This window comes from Nuphar pumila, chromosome 2, assembly GCF_984573655.1.
Source record: "Nuphar pumila chromosome 2, dmNupPumi1.hap1.1, whole genome shotgun sequence".
In the NCBI taxonomy this organism is placed as follows: Eukaryota; Viridiplantae; Streptophyta; class Magnoliopsida; order Nymphaeales; family Nymphaeaceae; genus Nuphar; species Nuphar pumila.
The window spans coordinates 141,129,632-141,145,525 of record NC_143250.1 but is presented as its reverse complement, the minus strand read 5'-3'; the positions used below and the strand labels follow the sequence as shown (position 1 = coordinate 141,145,525).

At 36.1% G+C, this 15,894-nt stretch overlaps 1 protein-coding gene across 1 annotated transcript in view; it reads left to right on the top strand.

Moving 5' to 3' along the window:
• Positions 1–647: 647 nt before the first annotated feature.
• The window catches only part of LOC149847355 (3-phosphoinositide-dependent protein kinase 2-like), a 50,033-nt gene continuing 34,786 nt past the window's right edge, over positions 648–15,894 (top strand). Inside the window, exons 1-7 of the mRNA XM_089996961.1 lie at positions 648–940; positions 4,983–5,163; positions 5,467–5,519; positions 5,608–5,709; positions 5,782–5,890; positions 5,973–6,051; positions 6,150–6,315. Of these exons, the coding sequence (XP_089853087.1) occupies positions 773–940; positions 4,983–5,163; positions 5,467–5,519; positions 5,608–5,709; positions 5,782–5,890; positions 5,973–6,051; positions 6,150–6,315 (858 nt within the window). The 5' untranslated portion in view covers positions 648–772. The remainder of the gene's footprint in view (positions 941–4,982; positions 5,164–5,466; positions 5,520–5,607; positions 5,710–5,781; positions 5,891–5,972; positions 6,052–6,149; positions 6,316–15,894) is intronic.

Genomic DNA, 15,894 nt, shown 5'->3' with positions numbered 1-15,894 from the left:
ACTGCATCACGTCCCCCCAAAACGAGGATATAAAAATTCATGTTTTAGTAGGGATTCAATTATCTTTGGTTTCATGGAGAGGGATCAATCCAACGATTCGTATTCCTCGAGATCTCTTTTTTTTACTTGAGATCTAAAATCCAAGTTTGAGATCCGAGCGTTAATTTACATTAAGAATCTCAACATGGATGTGCTTTTTTTTTCTTATGCCGAGGAAAAACCTTATCATTGGCTGCACATGTGGAGATGCAAAACTAAAAACCGGTCTCCAACATGTGGAGATGCTTTTGCAAGCTGCGGTCAAAGGGCAAAGGGTGGTATGATTGCAGGGCATGTGATCCATGATCCCTCTCTCTCTCTAGAGGGAGTGGGGGGGGGGGGGCGGGGCAAGTAGAGGAGAGAGAGAGAGATTCCTTCCTCCCACCCTTCTGGGGCTCATAAAAAGCACCATCAAACTCGAAACAGAAAAAGAGCAAAAACAAACGATGGCAGAGAAAGAAAACACCACCAGAATCAACACCTCCTGCTTTTCAACGCTACTTTTCCCAAAGGGTTCTTGAGAGAGACAGATATATATATATATATATATATATATATATATATATATATATATATATATATATATATATATATAGAGAGAGAGAGAGAGAGAGAGAGAGAGAGAGAGATGTTTCCTCCTTTTCCCTTTTCTCCAAGAGAGCGAATGATGGGTGGTCGTCGTTAGAGAGAGGGAGAACAGGGGAGACTGGCAGAGAGATGAGTGAGAAGGAAGATGGAGAGAGAATTCAAGCAGAAGGTCGGGTTGAACACGGGGAGCCGCGAGGCAAGCTCTAATGGCGTCACAAGATCGAGGAGCTTCGCTTTCAGAGCGCCCCAGGAGAACTTCACCATCGACGACTTCGAGTTGGGGAAGCTCTATGGGGTTGGCTCGTATTCGAAGGTAAAGAAGATGACCGGCATTTTCATTTCCCTTCCTTTCTTGATCCTTACATTGTTTTTCAGCTCAGAAAGTTATGGAAATTGGAATTTGTGATTCAGAAATGGGTTCTTTTGCTTATTTTAATTTGGGTATTGGTGGGTTCTGATTATTTTGGGATTCGATTTGTTGGTTTGCTGCATTTTTTGTTTCATCTTAGTGAAGATTTATTTCAGCTATAATGAGATAACCATTATTTGGTCACGTTGGTGTCTTCTAGTTTATAGTTTTTCCTTCTTTCGACCCAAGAAGATGGGGGTGGTTCCATCATCTTCTTATAGAATACACGCAATCCTTTTACTTCCAAAACATTGATCCCGAGCATACGTTGAGAAAATTGAATCTGTGGAAGTTATGTAAAGTAATGATTCAAGAGGCTGGAAAATGTGTAGAAATAGAAATATTTGGGATTTACTAGGGACTTTCTTCAATGTGGTTGAGGCCTCAGGGGCGAACTTCTCAGACTAGATTGTGTAGAAATGTTGGGAACACTGAGCTACTGAACTAGTTTGGTTCACATCTTAATATCAGAAACTTCTAATCCTGCATTTATCTAACTAATGCTTAAGGTTGGCTTCACTAGATGCCATCGCTTCTGGTATGGGAGGAAAGCGGATATATTGTGAAAGTGAGAAACTTGTAGTTGTAGAATCTATCTTTATGATAGAAAGGGAGTCTTTCCCACTGGATTCATTTGGTCTTGACCATCCACTATAATTTACCTTTTGAGACCTTTTGGGCTATAGAGGATCTGCTGAATGTAGGCCAGCCTAATTTAGGCCTGGTTGGGATGAATAAAGGGTAAGTGATTGACTAACTTTTCTGCTGCATTTCCTCTCCATTTTCTATTTTCTCCTGGTGGCTATGATTATCAGGCACTGGTTTTCTCCTCAGCTGAGTCTCAGCTGAGTCTCAGCTGAGTCTGCAGCCATAATTTCATGCTAAAAAATGATGGCAGATATTTATTCATATCCCTTTATCATCTTTTTGTGAATTTATCTATCTAATGGTGACTAGTGTGTGAAACTGTACTGTGTAACACGTGTGTAATGATTTTTGTATTATGTAGTTGACAGTTCTGTATATGTATGATATACTGTGTTACTATCATTCTATGACTCCATCTAAATGGGCATAGATGTTCTATGTGATCAATCTATGTGCATGATTGTCAAGGAAAGGGAAGAACATAATGCTGGTTTAGTAAATTTGCATGGTTGGGAATTGTACTATATAAACATCTTTCTCATCAACTAAATCTATGTCGAAAGAGGTTAAATTCTGAAGAACAGTGCTACTTGGCAAATAAATCTTCTGAAAGAAATGAGCTTTGACTGGTGGTGTTGATTTTGGAGGGTGCCACAGGATGGTGATGATTGTCACCTTTCATTATTTTGGCATCTGCAGTGAAACTACTTGTTTCTCCTAGAATCTTAGAAATATGGAGCCTAGACTTCAATGCCTTAATACCATTGCTCCCACACTTCTATTCCCATGCCAGGATCTAGTGATTCACGTTGTAGGTGAAAGTTATGGAGCTAAGAGCTTGTTAAGTTTAGGCAAAGATCAGGGTTACTGGAAGACTGCAAGCAATATCTGTGCTTGTAAAGCACTATTTTGAAGGGGAAGTTCTGAGGAAGCACTCTTCCTATACTATGGGAAGCACATTTTTCAAGTGTGAAACATCCTTCCCATTAGAATTGTAAACGTGAGACCTATTTGGAACCAAAAAAAAGTTCTAACTTTATTTTTTTTAAATGAAATGGGTGCCCTTATTTAAGTTTGATTAGTCGGTAAAATCTTGATGTTAAAAGACTTCATGGCTCTCAGCCTATGGAAATGGAGAGGGAAAATTTATTGGTCCTTAATCTTCTTCAAATTAAGCTCAGTGGAGGTAACATTACTTTTGGTTGGATGAAAGGTGTGGTGGCCACCTTATTTGTGATGCATCACTTTGTTTTGAGTCTTGTTTCTTGAGATTTCCACTTTGACTATTGAATATTTGCAAAGATGAACTGATACAGGAGGTGCACGAGTGGAACGAAAATCATTTGATGCCTGATTGATATTTGTCTTTTCTTTTTTCCTTTCAGTGCCTGTGTTTGGAAATCATGGATGTGGATGTGTGATGGCTCTTGCTTCATTCATTTTATACCTTAGCATTTCACAATCTGTTGAAAAATAAGAAGTGTAAGCATGTTTGGCATTGGTGGTTGGTCATATATTGGGAACACATTTGGAAACAAACAAACTATTATCTATGACTCATATGAAGAAATTACAAGAATTTGGAAGAAAAGAAAGAAGGAAAACGTGCTGAAAGCTTTTGGTCTGGAATTCCTTTAAAATCTTTAGCTATGTCACATGGGTGCGGGTGCGGGGCTGCGGCACTTTCAAAAAACCTGTGTGCGGGGGTGCGGCAAAAATATAAATATATATATATATATATATATATATATATATATATATATATATATAGTCCAAAAGTTGGACATAAATGACCCTGGGTGCGTTGACTACACCCAGGGTCAGGTTGACCGCATTGGGTGCGGGTGCGATACGGGTGCGGCACCTAGTTGGAAAATTCCTGTGACATATAGGGCAAAAAAACTTTTTTTGGCATTTTTTTAAAGTCTGAAAATTGGACCAAAATGACCCTGGGTGCGTTGACCGCACCCAGGGTTGGGTTGACCGCACCCGGTGCCGCACCCACACCCGCATCGCGTCGCATCGACGCGGGTGCGGCACCCTGCTAGCCGAATCCCTGTGACATAGCTTTAGTATATTGAAGACATGGTGTTGAACTGCTTTGCTTCTCTTCTGTGCATATTTACTTGTCAATGATTATCCTTTGATTAGTGTTCCTATTCTTCACATCTCTTTAGCAAAAAAGCATCTTTTTATCTCAGAAAAAAAAACATCAACTTGTGGAATTATTTCTATTAACTAAAGGGATTACTGCTTAGAGAGCAGATACTAAGTAATAAGAACGCAGAGGTGGTGTTGCTTGGAAGAGATCCTACTTTTGTGTTATTGTTTTTGAAAAATGTGCCTCTAGAATTCTTGTAACCATTTTTTTTGTGTGTGTGCCTTAATGTGCATGCATGTGAAACGTGTTTGCAGCATAGTCACCTATATCGTTCAAGGTATTATCTCGGCGAGGGTGTTTCTCGGAGAGATTTTCAAAAGTTGAAAAATCTTGGGAAAATCTCTGGAGTTTAAAAAACTGAAAATTTTATAAATAATAACCAAAAAATAAGAAAATAATAAGTTTTGCATTATGTTTCTTAAAAAAATATAAAAGAAACAAAAAAATAGGAGATGCATACTTAAAATATAAAAAAAGATTTTTCCCAAACATATCGTGATATTATCGCGATATTTTGAAAATAATGTGAGATATTACCTTTACTATTGTCTAGCTTGAAATAGCTGATATTAAAGCGATATTTTCAAAATATCGCTGACATCAGTCACACTGGTTTGCTGAAATCTAGTAACCATTTGTGTGTGCGCGTGTGGGTGCTTATGCATGTACATGCACCTGCTTGTGTATGAAGTCTCTTCATCTTTGTTTGGTAGACAAGGGATTGTGACAACATAGTTGACTAGTCAATTTATTTTTCTTCAAGTCTGGATCATAACTTAACAAGGTTATACTTATTGTCCAAAAAAACAAGGTTATTGACATGTGCAATCATGTATGTACCTATATGTCCTTTCAGTTGAAAAGATAACTTTTGACATTAAAGTCCAAGTCATTTTTGGAGTCTGAGTTTCTTATTTAGTCCAAAATGCAAAAGTTTTTTATGCTATATTTGAAAATTGAGTTTAAGGCCTTATTAATCCATTGCAAAATCTGTAAAGCAAGGCAAGCATATCACTTACAGTTGCTCTCCCGAGTATATAAGGTGCTTATCATCGGCAAATTTTCTATGAACAATTTCTTATATGCTGCATATGTTTTTTGTTATAAGCTGGCCTGATGAATGTTTCATCTCATTAGGTAGTCAAGGCAAAGAAGAAAGACACAGGGAATATATATGCTTTGAAGATCATGGACAAAAAGTTCATCACTAAAGAAAATAAAATCTCATATGTAAAGATGGAACGTATTGTTCTTGATCAGTTGGATCATCCTGGCATCATACGGCTGTTTTTCACATTCCAAGATATATATTCTTTATGTATGTACCCCCAACTTTAATTTATGTTAGGTTTTTTCCCTGTTTTTGCCTTTCAATGCTTTCATTCTTCATATCATGGGTTAAATGACTAAATCTATTACATGGGTATGTAGAAACTCACTAGCTCAACAGTTTTATTTCCCACAGCATGAAAGCAAGGAAAGCCTCTTCTTGTTACATAATCTGTTCTTTTCATCTTATAGTTCTCATTCATGTAGGAATTATATTCTCTAAACATTATAGCATATTTAACTTGATATCTAGGTTCATCAGTGCTTTATTCTCTTCAATGATTCTTTGCAGATATGGCACTTGAATCTTGTGATGGAGGTGAACTTTTCGACCAAATAACCAGAGTAGGTTTTCTACCCTCAAAAGAAGGTGATAGATAGTGTTGTGTGGCAGTCATACTTAAGGATTGTTCCCCTTTTCTTTGGAGGTCAGAAAGGTTGTCTATCTGAAGATGAGGCTCGATATTATGCAGCAGAAGTTATTGATGCTCTGGAGTACCTACATAGCATGGGATTAATTCATCGAGACATTAAGGTATGTGTCATGAGATTGACATCTTACACTTCTAGTATCAAGATGACTACTAATCATTTTTGCTACTGCCAGCCAGAAAACTTGCTGCTTACTGCAGATGGTCATATAAAACTAGCTGATTTTGGGAGTGTTAAGCCTATGAATAATTGCCAGATTACAGTCCTTCCAACAACTTCTGGGAGTATGGCTTTTCACTTGGCCATTAGAAAATCAAGTCAACTATTGCATGTTGCATTTTTTGATTTAGTTATTGCTTTATTCAGATGAAAAGGCTTGCAGTTTTGTGGGAACAGCTGCATACGTGCCCCCAGAAGTCCTCAATTCTTCTCCTGCATCTTTGGGGTAAACGCAAAGTGTTATCATTTTTATATACAAAGAAGTTCAAGTCCTATATCTTGCTTCCATTAATCTGTTCAATGTGTTCATGTATTTTGGACCAGAAATGATCTCTGGGCACTTGGTTGCACCTTATATCAGATGCTTTCGGGAGCTTCTCCCTTTCAAGATGCAAGTGAATGGCTTACTTTTCAGAGGATAATAGCAAGGGACCTCAAGTTTCCAGATTACTTCTTATCAGATGCAAGAGACCTTATTGATAAGTTATTGGTGAGATTAGTGGCCATCTCAATTCCATTTTCATTCAATTTGTATGAATGACTTGTAGATTGAACATTTGATATCTTAATTAAGTTTCAAACTTTCCCTCCCTTGTTCTTCAGTATCATAAGTGACTGAGTAAATATTTAGTCACCACATCTCTCTGGTTGTGTTTGTGTCCCAAGTTACTTTAGTAGTATGCTAGTTGTTGTAGCATATTAACTTTAACCCTTTTCCTTTTGTATTCTTGGTCTATTGCATGGATGCGGACATGGCACATGCTATGGGCTTATCTTTGGTACCATGGAGGGTGGCACAAAGTGGCACGGAACCCAAGATACAAAAAAGGCAAAAGATTATACTAAATCCTATTAGGCAAATGAAATCCAAATGCCATAGCACGATGCCTTTGGATATAAACATCACATAGACAAAAGCAGGAATCAAGAGTAAAAAATAAATAAATTTATTAATAATTTTTTTTACAAAAATACATATAATCCTTACTACAAACACACTCATACACACACCTAAACTATCCATCACTCTCACTTTTCATTTACATACATTTATATATACAAGAAGGGGAGGGACTAGCCTAACGGCTAGTTGGAGGGAGGTCCATCGGCTAGTTGGACCTCCTTTCATTAGCCGTTAGGACTGTGCCTAACAGCTAGTTTTGGTCAACCTAGCTTGACTAAAACAAAGAGAATAAAAAGTAAAAAATCAGTCATTTAAATAATGACAAAAATACAAATAAAATGATAAATTCTTATTCTACCTTTATTAAATCTACCTATACTATCAAGAACAAAAAACAATAGGTATACCAAAAGTATACCTTAATTACAAAAGAATAGGAATAAAAAAAAAGAAATACCCAAAAAGTATACCTAAGTATACTTGGGTGTTTACGACAAGTAGAATATTACATTCATCTTAATGTAAAGAGCGGAAGAAGATGCCTTCAAGCACAAACAAGTGTCCACCAAGTATACGAAGTGGACAAGCACAAATGCCTACTAAGGGCACACTCACAAACAAGCACAAATGCCACTAAAGGCACACTCACAAAGTGCTACAAAGAGCACACTTCTCACAAATGCCACTAAGGGCTTGCACAAGAGAGTAAAAAATATTAATTTATTGAGTCATAAAAATGCAAGAAGCATTACAACTAATGAGGGGTTTCACTCCTTTTTATATACAACATAGAGAGCCAAGAGAGACATTGGAGGTAGTCCAACGGCTCTATTTCTTTTTTTTTAAAGGCAAGTGGGGTTAGGCAGACCCCTACCAGAGTTATACTGTAATGCCATGTATTTTCTTGTCATTTTCAGGTTTTTCGAAAATTTGGCTAAGTATACAAGAAAAACTGTTTGAACTTTGATATTAAACCAATGCTTTTGAGTCTGGGCTTGGACCAGGTCTCATCAACTAGGTCTAAACGAGTTAATTAAAATGAAAGAAAGAAATGTATTTTTGACCTTTAAATTCAAGCAAAATTCAGGTTATTTTCAGGCGAAATTCTGGTTATTTTCGGGCGAAATTCAGGTTATTTTCGGGCAAAATTTAGAGTTTATATTCATGTAATATACCGTTGGATGTGTCTCGAAATGCCGATCGCAACGATATATTACTTTTTAAAATTTGAGTTTCGGTTGGCCCGAAAATCATATTTTTTTCAAAAAAGGAGTAGTTTGGCGGTTTGGATCCGGAGTTGGATCAGACTGGATCCGATGGATTTGATCCAAATTAATATGGATCGAGACTTTATCCAAGACCTATATTAATCTGGATTTGGTCCATTCCAAAATTTATTTGGATTTGGATCTGGATCCAGATCCAAATTTTTGCCCAACGATTTTATAGCTTTAAATTTGAGTTAATTAAGGTTAAAAAGCCTTCCTAGTTAATTTGGCTATTTTTGAATACTTTTAGATAATTTTTAATTATTTATTACTAAATAATTAATTAATTTTATTAATTCCGAAATGTTATTGTTAGGGTTGTTTATGCCCAACGATTTTATAGCTTTAAATTTGAGTTAATTAAGGTTAAAAAGCCTTCTTAGTTAATTTGGCTATTTTTGAATACTTTTAGATAATTTTTAATTATTTATTACTAAATAATTAATTAAATAATTAATTAATTTTATTAATTCCGAAATGTTATTGTTAGGGTTGTTTAGGACTTCCTAATGAAGTCCTTACACATACCTACAGAGATCTAAGAGAGAATTTAGAAAGAACTTCTAAAGAAAATTGGAAACTTAAAAAAAAGTCAAAATAAGGGAATTTTGAAAAGTTAGGAAGAGGGGAGAGGGAGTTTCCTCAAAAGAGGAAACCCTCCTTCTCCAGCCCATCTAGAGAGGGCTGGGGGGAGGGGGGGGGGCGGGCGTCACCTCTTTCTCACCCTATTTAAGATCAAGAAAAAAAAAGAGGAAAGAAAGAAAAGAGAAAAGAGAAAAGAGAAAAGAGAGAGATGTGAGGAAAAGAAAGGAAGGAGGAAGAGGAGGAGGAGAATCCAACTTCTCCGAACCATCCACGTTCTTCACATCTATCCATATTTTCTTTCAATCTTTGCATAAGGTACTTGTCTCTTCTTTTGAATCAAGTGAGAAAACGAATACCGGTTGGATTTTCACCCTAGAAAACATGGATGAGGATCCATGGATCCTCTTCCATGTGTGTGTTTTTTATCATTTCCACCTTTTCAAAAGAGTAAAATTCTGTATATGCGAAAACAGAATTTTCATTGGTAATAAAAGCATGATTTAGTGTTTGTTTTCGATAAAAAAAATTGATTTTCATGGATCAGTTCTTGATTCTCTTTATCTTTTCAAATATAAATCTGTACACGAAGACATGCATATATTCATCTAAGTATAATATGCATATGCTGAATACATATATTCATCTAAGTATAATATGCATATGTTGAATGCACATATCTACGTATGATATGCAGACATGCACGTGGAATGCATATGTTAAATATAAATCTATACATGTATGCACGCTTGATTTAGAATCCGTTCTTAGCTACATGTTCAATTGATAGACTCATGACTGAAGCATGTATTTGGGCAGGTGTGTTTAGAAAATATATATATATATATATATATATATATATATATATATATATATATATATATATATATATATATATATATATATATATATATATATATATATATAAAGATAGATTTTTTTTATGGTCTGGGCTGACTGGCAGCCCAGCCGAGTGATACTCGGCTGGCTGCCAGTCCTTGGCTGACTGCCCACAGGCCCGGCTGGGCCTGTGTAGTGGCTGTCAGGCCCAGCCGACTGAGTCGGCTGGGCTGGAGCAGAACCCCAATCAGTCGGCTGGGTGCAGTTTATAATTTTTTTTTCTTGGGCCAGCGGTCTGGACAGCAGACCAGCCGAGCTCGGCTCGGCTGGCCAGTAGGCTGACAGGTCTATTTTGCCAAGTCTGCTGGGCCCAGCCGAGTGGGCTGGGCTGGGCTGGGCTGGGCAGGGGACTATTTAAAATAAATAAATAAATAAATAAATAAATAAATATATATATATATATATATATAGAGAGAGAGAGAGAGAGAGAGAGAGAGAGAGAGTATGTTTCGTTATGCATTTTAAAGGCTTGCTAAGTGTGTATTTTGATTGTAATACATGCTAAATATGGTGTATTTTTATTCACATGTTTTAACTTATTATGACCTGCTTTAGCATTATATTATTTCAAGATTGGTTCAAATGCACGTGTACTCATAAAAAGAATATGCACAGTCATGTGATTTAGTTTTCAGATTTCGCTAAGTGTGGCTGATATATCTTTATGCAGGCAATAGAATGAAGTTTTCACATGCTTGTATTTAGTATATCATGTTTGTCCGCAGTATTAATGCATAGTCATTTTCTTGTGCATGTGTATATATGAAGTCGACATGTTTTGGATGCATGTAATTGCACGACTGTTCACATGTTAAATTTATATGATACATGAATGAAAGCATGCATTGGTTCACATGTTTACTTGAATTGGTTCATGAATGAAAGCATGTTTTGGGTATGGTTATGTGAATGCATACATCTGAATATAAATACATGTCTAAGGATATAGTTAATGGCATGCATGGTTGTGCATAGGAAAGCATGTGATATGTAATGAATGCATTGGCATGCTCATAATGATTTTTGCATATGAATGCATGGATAATTAAAGTGGATCATTGTGGGCCGTGGAATGCCTTGAGTCAGTGTGCTCCTTGCTTTACTTGTTTATGCATTTCAAAAGTCATATGTGCTATTATGGTTTTAATTGCACTGTTCTATTATTGCCACGGGTGGTAGATCGTGAAGAGTTGCGCATGCTGATTTGCGAGCTTATGTTGCATGTTGATTTGCAAATTTATGGAATTGATATTAATAATAAGACAAGAAAGAGAATAGTTAATTAACGTTCTCTTGATGCTCCTTTTACGAAAAGGTAATCTTGGGCTTAGCGGTTTGGGGACCATGAGGATACTAAAACTCTGTGTGCATCATTGTTGCCCTTGAACCCGATATTGGGGTTCTTCTTCTGGCCACGGTTTTAGGGAGTTTCCGCCACTTTGTCTGGGGGTGGTGTGTAGATACAACTGTTGTTTTGGTATACCAAGAAAGTGACACTTGTGGATGTTGATGTCCCTGTGAAAATGTCTTCAAAAAGACAATATACGTATAAGCATTAATTCCTCACAATAGATGTTCACAAAAGCACCCAAAGAACACTTGAATAATTATGCACAAAGGCATAAAAGTAGCACACACATGCACAAAGGCATAAAAATATCTCTTTATTGAAATGACCAAGAGCTTGAGGTGTCAAGCTTGTTTTGTATACAAGGGGAAGTCCCCTATTTATAACCCAATTGGAGCCCCTCCAACGGTCACAATTGTGACCATTGGAGGGTCCCAACGACTACATTGGGCCCCCAAGGTGGTACAAGGTAAAAAAAAAAAAAAAAATAAAGAAAATAAGCAAAAGGAAAAATAAAATAAAATAAAATATATAAACATATTTTTATTGAAATGTGTAAAATGTAAAAAGACTGAATTACCCTTCATCAGGTATGACAAAAAGGTAAATGATATATATTTATGTATATATACATAGAGATACATATACATATATATATATATATATATATATGATATATATATGTATCTCTCTCTCTCTCTATATATATATATATTCAATAATGATATATTTTAACACCCTCGTCAAACTTACGGTGTGATGACCGCAAGTTTGCCAAGAAGAAAATTAAATCTAGGAGAGCAGAGCGCCTTAGTGAAGACGTCAACCAATTGATACTTGGATGTCACATATGGGAGTTCAATGACCTTCTTCAGATTTTCTTCTCTAACATAGTGGCAGTCTATCTCGATATCTTCGTGCACTCATGAAAAATGTGATTCTTGGCAATGTATATCGCACTCTTGTTGTCGCAACATAACTTTGTTGGTTCTTGAATGTGAACTCCCATATCTTCTAGTAAGCGTCAAATCCATACTATTTTCATGGTTGTAGACGGCATGACTCAATACTCGACTTCAGTAGAGGATAGAGACACCTTTTGTTGTTTCTTGCATCTCCAAGAGACCAACGACTCTCCTAAACAAATATAGAAACCAGTAGTGGAGCGACTGTTATTAGGGTCACCTCCCCAATCAGAGTCAGTATATGCAATTAAATTTAATTTAGAAGATGAAGAAAGAAAGACTCCCTTATTTATAGTCCCCTTTATATATCTGATGATGCGAATAATGACACTTATATGCACCAATGTAGGGGCATGTTGGAATTGGCCGGCGATGTGAACTGCATGAGATATATCAGGCCTTGTGATGCTAAGATACATCAATGATCCAACCAGTTGTCTTTAGGGAGTGGGATTATCCAGGGGAATCCCATCATCAATTTTCATTTTTGATCAAACTATCTTCGGTGTTTTACAAATTTTATCATCATTAATACCTAACCCGTCAATGACCTCACAGGCAAGTTTAGTTTGTGATAGAAAATATCCTCTATGAGAAAAGACAACTTTAATGCTCAAAAAATATGTCAGAAACCCTAAATCTGACATCTCAATTTTTTTTTGTCAATGAAAGCTTAATTATTTTTATTCCCTTGACATCATCACCTGTAATTAACATATCATCAACATATAATAGCAAAATAACAATTCCTGCATCAGATTTCTTCACAAACAGAGCAGTGTCAGTATAGCATGAGATAAATACATTTTCTGTCATTAAATTGTTAAAACGGTCATACCAAGCCTTGGGAGCTTGTTTTAAACCATAGAGCGCTTTTCGTAAGCGAAACTTTTTTGTTAGGACAATTCATTCCAGGAGGAGCATCCATGTAGATTTTTTCATTTAAATCCCCATTTAAAAAGGCGTTTTTAACATCCATTTGGTATATATTTCACTTTTTAATTGAGGTAATGGTAATAAGACACCTAACTGTAACCATATGTACAACGGGAGCAAATATTTCATCGTAGTCTATCCCATATTCTTGGCCATAACCCTTACCAACTAGATGAGCTTTATATCGTTCAAGAGTCCCATCACTCTTGGTTTTGACCATAAAGACCCATCTACACCTTATAGTTTTCTTACCTTTGGAAAGATCTTGGAATTCCCATGTCTTAGCCTTTTTAAGAGCTCTAAGTTCATTTTTCATAGCCTCTATTCATTCATCACTCTTTTTAGCTTCTTCAAAAACTTTTGGTTCTATGTATGAGTGAATGCGACTAAGGCAGGTTCTATGTTTGGGAGAGGAGTCATAGGATATGAACCTAGAGGGAGGTTTCCTATTTCTCTCCCTTTGAGAATTTTCATTACTTAATGTAGTCGTTTCATTAGGCTCATTATATTTTTCCATAGCTCTTCTGAAACTATTTTTGTCCCTATGTGTATAGGTGATAGGCTCCTTGTATGTTCTATCATCAGTCTCTTGATGGATAGATGGATGAGGAAAGTTGTTATTTTCCTCTACTTCATTATTGCTAGGACTATTTTGAGTAGACTCATCATCACTAATGTCATCATCTCTAGATAATAGGTCAAATAGGAAAGAGTAATCTATATTTTCCTCGTGAGATTCATATCTTTCAAATCTACTAACATTTTCTAGAAAACTTACATTTCTAGACACAATTTATCATTTTCAACATTATAGCATCAAAACCCTTTTTGAGTTTCAGAGTATCCAAGAAAGGCACATGGAATGGGCTTTGGTGAGAGTTTATCATTCTTATTTGTAAGAACAAAACACTTGCACCCAAAAATTTCTTAACCTACTATAATCAAGGTTTCTCTTATACAAAATTTCAAAGGGTGAAACCTTATTTAAATTTTTGGACGGAAGACGATTGACGGACGCAAGAGCTGCCTCGGCCCAAAATCTTTTTGGAATGTTTTGAGAAATAAGTAAGGTTCTAGATGTCTCAATGATGTGTCTATGTTTTCTTTCTGCTAAACCATTTTGTTGATGTATTTTGGGCCATGATTTTTGATGAATTATCCTATGTTTTTCAAGATAACTTTTAAATTCATTTGAAGGATATTCTCCTCTAGAATTGGTTCTAAATTTTTTTAAATTTTTGTCAAATTGATTTTTAATCATCATATGATAGGTTTTAAATGTTGTGAAAACCTCATGTTTATGTTTGAGAAAGTATATCCAAGAATATCTAGAATAATCATCCACAAATATCACATAATATGCTAACCCTCCTTTTGAGATAACGGGTGCCGGTCCCCAAACATCTGAATGAACAAGTTCAAATAGTTTTGTAGTAAACATATATCTTTGATAAAAAGGCAAACTTCTCATTTTTCCAAGAGTGCAAGCATTACAAGTGAAATTATTCTTGGCAAAAGGTAAATAAGAGATCTTGGTGACATTGGGATGCCCAAGTCTTTTGTGCCATACATTAATGTCTTTATGTTGCACAACATTACAAAAATGATTATTTGGAATACGAAGAAAGTCCACATAGTATAGATCTTCCTTCCTAGAGCCTTCTCCAATCAACTTCTCGGACTGACGATCCTGTATCCAACATTTATCAAATGAGAATTTTATATCATATCCATGGCCTGAGAGTTTAGAGACCGAAAACAAATTTAAATTCAATTTTGGTATAAATCTAATTTTAGAAATATAAAAACCTTGTTTTTCAAAATTTCTGATTCCTTTGATTTCAAGAGAAGTGCCATCCGTGGTTGAAACAAAAGTTGGGGAAGAATTTTTTAAATATTCGAAAAGAGAACAAATACTTGGAGACATACGAAAAGAGGCACCCGAATCCAAAAGCCAAGAAGTCTTACCCGGAGGAGAGAAGGTGGACATGGCCGCTCCAAAAATTACTCTTTTGAGAAGTGGTTAAAGTGCTTCCACAATTTGATGCAAGGAAAGTGCCCCATTTGAAAAAGATGAACTTTCTTCTTTTTGAGGTTAAGATGTGGCGGCCATAGCTAGCAATTTCTTCCATTTTGGACAAACCTGTTTGATGTGCCCCGGTTCCTTACAAAAGTGGCACACAATCTTGTTATAGTCTCTTTTTCCTCCTTGACCACTTGATCCTTGATTTTGATTTTTGAAGTGGAGAGGTTTATAGGTTCTCAAATTGTTCCCCGGTCTTGAAACGACATTTACACCTTCGCTTTCTTCTTGATTGGAGGGTGTTGCAAGAACACTAGGGGTGTTTTTGCTTATACCTATACGGGTCTCTTCCCCACTTAGTTTTGTAATAACATCTTCAAGAGAAGGGGAAGTAAAAGAGGAAAGAAGGGAGGATTGTATTTGTTCTAATTCAAGTCTAAGCCTATTTAGAATTTTGAAAAAACGATCCTCCTTCAATTGCTTATGCCTAAGTTCAATGGCTTCATTACTCCATTTAGGTTCAAGCATGGCAAGTTCATTCCAAATGGATGACAATTTCGCAAAATACTCTCTAATAGTCATTTCATTTTGTTGGAGGGTCAAGGCTCTTTTTTGAAGGTAATACTTGTGAGATAAATCTCTTGAAGTATACATCTTTTCAAGATATTGCCATGCTTGAGAATCTTTTTTGAATTTTATGATGTTGGCAATGATCCTTGTCTCAATGAATGAGAAAATCCATGATAGGATTTTAAAATTTCTCATCTCCCATTCCTCATGTTTCTTGGAATAGTCGTTAAGAGCTTTATTTCTTTCTTCACCCTCAAGAATTTTTATTTCTCCTTTCTACCGAAGTGATCTTTGGTTTTGGTTCCGGTATTGAACCTTGGACATATCCCCAAAGCCCTTTACCCTTGATATGGGCTTCCATATTTCTGGCACAAACATGATAATTTGAGCCATTTAATTTGAACCCAAGAGAGAAGTGTGAATCCTTTTCCCCCATTTGAGAAGAGAAGAAAAGAGAGGAGACAAATTTCTTACCACAAGATGAGTTTCTTGGAGCTTACTTGATGACATATTCTTCTTGATACAAAAGGCAAGAGATCTTCACGCTGAAATCCAAGAGAAAAAGGAGTGCAT